A 1,761-nucleotide genomic window follows, 5' to 3' on the forward strand; every position below is an offset into this window, starting at 1 on the left:
CATAGATGTGTATAAGAGACGACACCCAAAGCATGCTCTCACTTGTTTCTGGAAGTCAATCTTGGCAACTCAGCGCATTGAATTAACTGCAGTGCTCCAATTCCATGCAACCATTCATTTTCAGTGTGTCCAAGAGGCTTTTAAATCATCGTTCCTCATGATACATGTGATGGAGATCCTGTTAGCAACCAACCGTCGTTGCCGCTAGATTGATATTACTACAATTATGTTCGAATAGATACAAAATTTTGTATAAATTTTACTTTGAAATGAAAGATTTTAAACAAATTGGGAGATCATATGTAAAAATTATACAATTCTTAACACATTTTGAAAGCAAAAGACATATTTTCTGCCATTTGTCTTTTAACATGTAAATGTGCAGAGTGAGGTTTAATAATAATAATAATAATAATAAGATAGATGTGTATAAGAGACAGCTTTTCCTCATTAGGGCAAGTACAAGGCAGCAAAGGAAGCGTATGAAGACATTAGTAAAAGTGATTCAGTTTCAGATATTGTGCGTGCCAATGCTCTAAGGCAATTAGGTAAGTTAACTAATCCAGGTTTTATTTGATATGATTTATATTTATTTATTTTTTTTTCAGCAGTGTTCAGGCAACACTTGTTTTTGAGGTCGGGCTGTAGTCTGGTGGTTGAGATGAGTTTGTCTTCCAATACCAACATTCAGAGTTGATTCCTAGTTTAAATCACTATAAATCTGGTTCATGTTAGACCCTGGTTTTATAGTCACATCACGAAAGTAGGTAGTGGATTGCTGTTGGGTTTTTTTTTTTTTTGGGTTGGGGGTGGGGTGGTAGGATCCTCCAATGGTAAGGATTTTTAATTATTGTTTTTTTGTTCTAATCTTTAACCATTGAAAAATTGTGTGTTTTTAAATGTGTTGGTTGTGTGTTTTTAAATGTTTTGGTTCTGTCATAATAAACACTAAAACTATGCTTAGCTATGACCTTGTTATGAAAAGTTGTGGTTGGTGAACATTTTATGTTGTGTGGTTTATGAAACAGGAAACTACTAAACAGTCTTTTGAAGATACAGTATGTAAACGCCTAAAGAATGTACTTGCTTCAAAATTAGCCCCAAAAAAAAATACTTGTTTAGCGTCACCGCCCAACCCTGATTTTCTAGCCGCCTCTCATTTTTTTTTTTTTTTTTGGTAAAAAAGTGCTGAAAATTGACTAAAAAATGCCGATTAATAGAGGAAAAACGATCGTTTTTTCATCTTCAGCACAGGGAACAAGATATAAAGTGCGCCACCAAGTGTGTTTTCTTTTTCTGCATAAAAAAATAGATTCCCTCACACATTGTGCTTGTTGACAGAAATCGCGGACAATTTGATCGTAGGCGTACATGTTTTTATTTGGTTCTTTTTAGATAATAAACAATGTTTTAAATATGATAATAATAAAGTACTATGAAGAAAAATAATAGGTTACGACCTATGCTTCAATTGGCAGATGTTTTAGGCCTAGCCTAAGCACTACCTAACTAGGCCTAGGCCTAGACCCCTAGCTAGTACTAGTAGTAGTAAGTATGGCTAGGCCTACCTGACCTAGGCCTAGCCTAGCACTGCAGCAGTTAGCCTACGGAACCACAATGCTTATTAAATTATTGTCTGTTATAGCCTTTGTAAAATATTTGGCTTGACACCAATGTAATTTTTGAAATCTCTAGGCCTAAGAAGCCTACACATTAGGGCCTAGGCTAGGCCTAGGTCAGCAAAAAAAAAAAAAAATACCC

General features: G+C 35.2%; 1 protein-coding gene across 2 annotated transcripts in view; it reads left to right on the plus strand.

Annotated features, from left to right (window-relative positions):
• Positions 1-1,761, plus strand: part of LOC117100487 (histone demethylase UTY-like) — a 72,680-nt gene that overhangs the window by 47,101 nt on the left and 23,818 nt on the right. For both annotated transcript variants that reach the window (XM_033240192.1, XM_033240193.1), the window contains one exon: positions 455-548. In XM_033240192.1, the coding sequence (XP_033096083.1) occupies positions 455-548 (94 nt within the window). The remainder of the gene's footprint in view (positions 1-454; positions 549-1,761) is intronic.

The sequence above is a fragment of the Anneissia japonica genome, unplaced genomic scaffold (genome assembly GCF_011630105.1).
Source record: "Anneissia japonica isolate Jap-2015-1 unplaced genomic scaffold, ASM1163010v1 scaffold685_len2926416_cov193, whole genome shotgun sequence".
Taxonomy (NCBI): Eukaryota; Metazoa; Echinodermata; class Crinoidea; order Comatulida; family Comatulidae; genus Anneissia; species Anneissia japonica.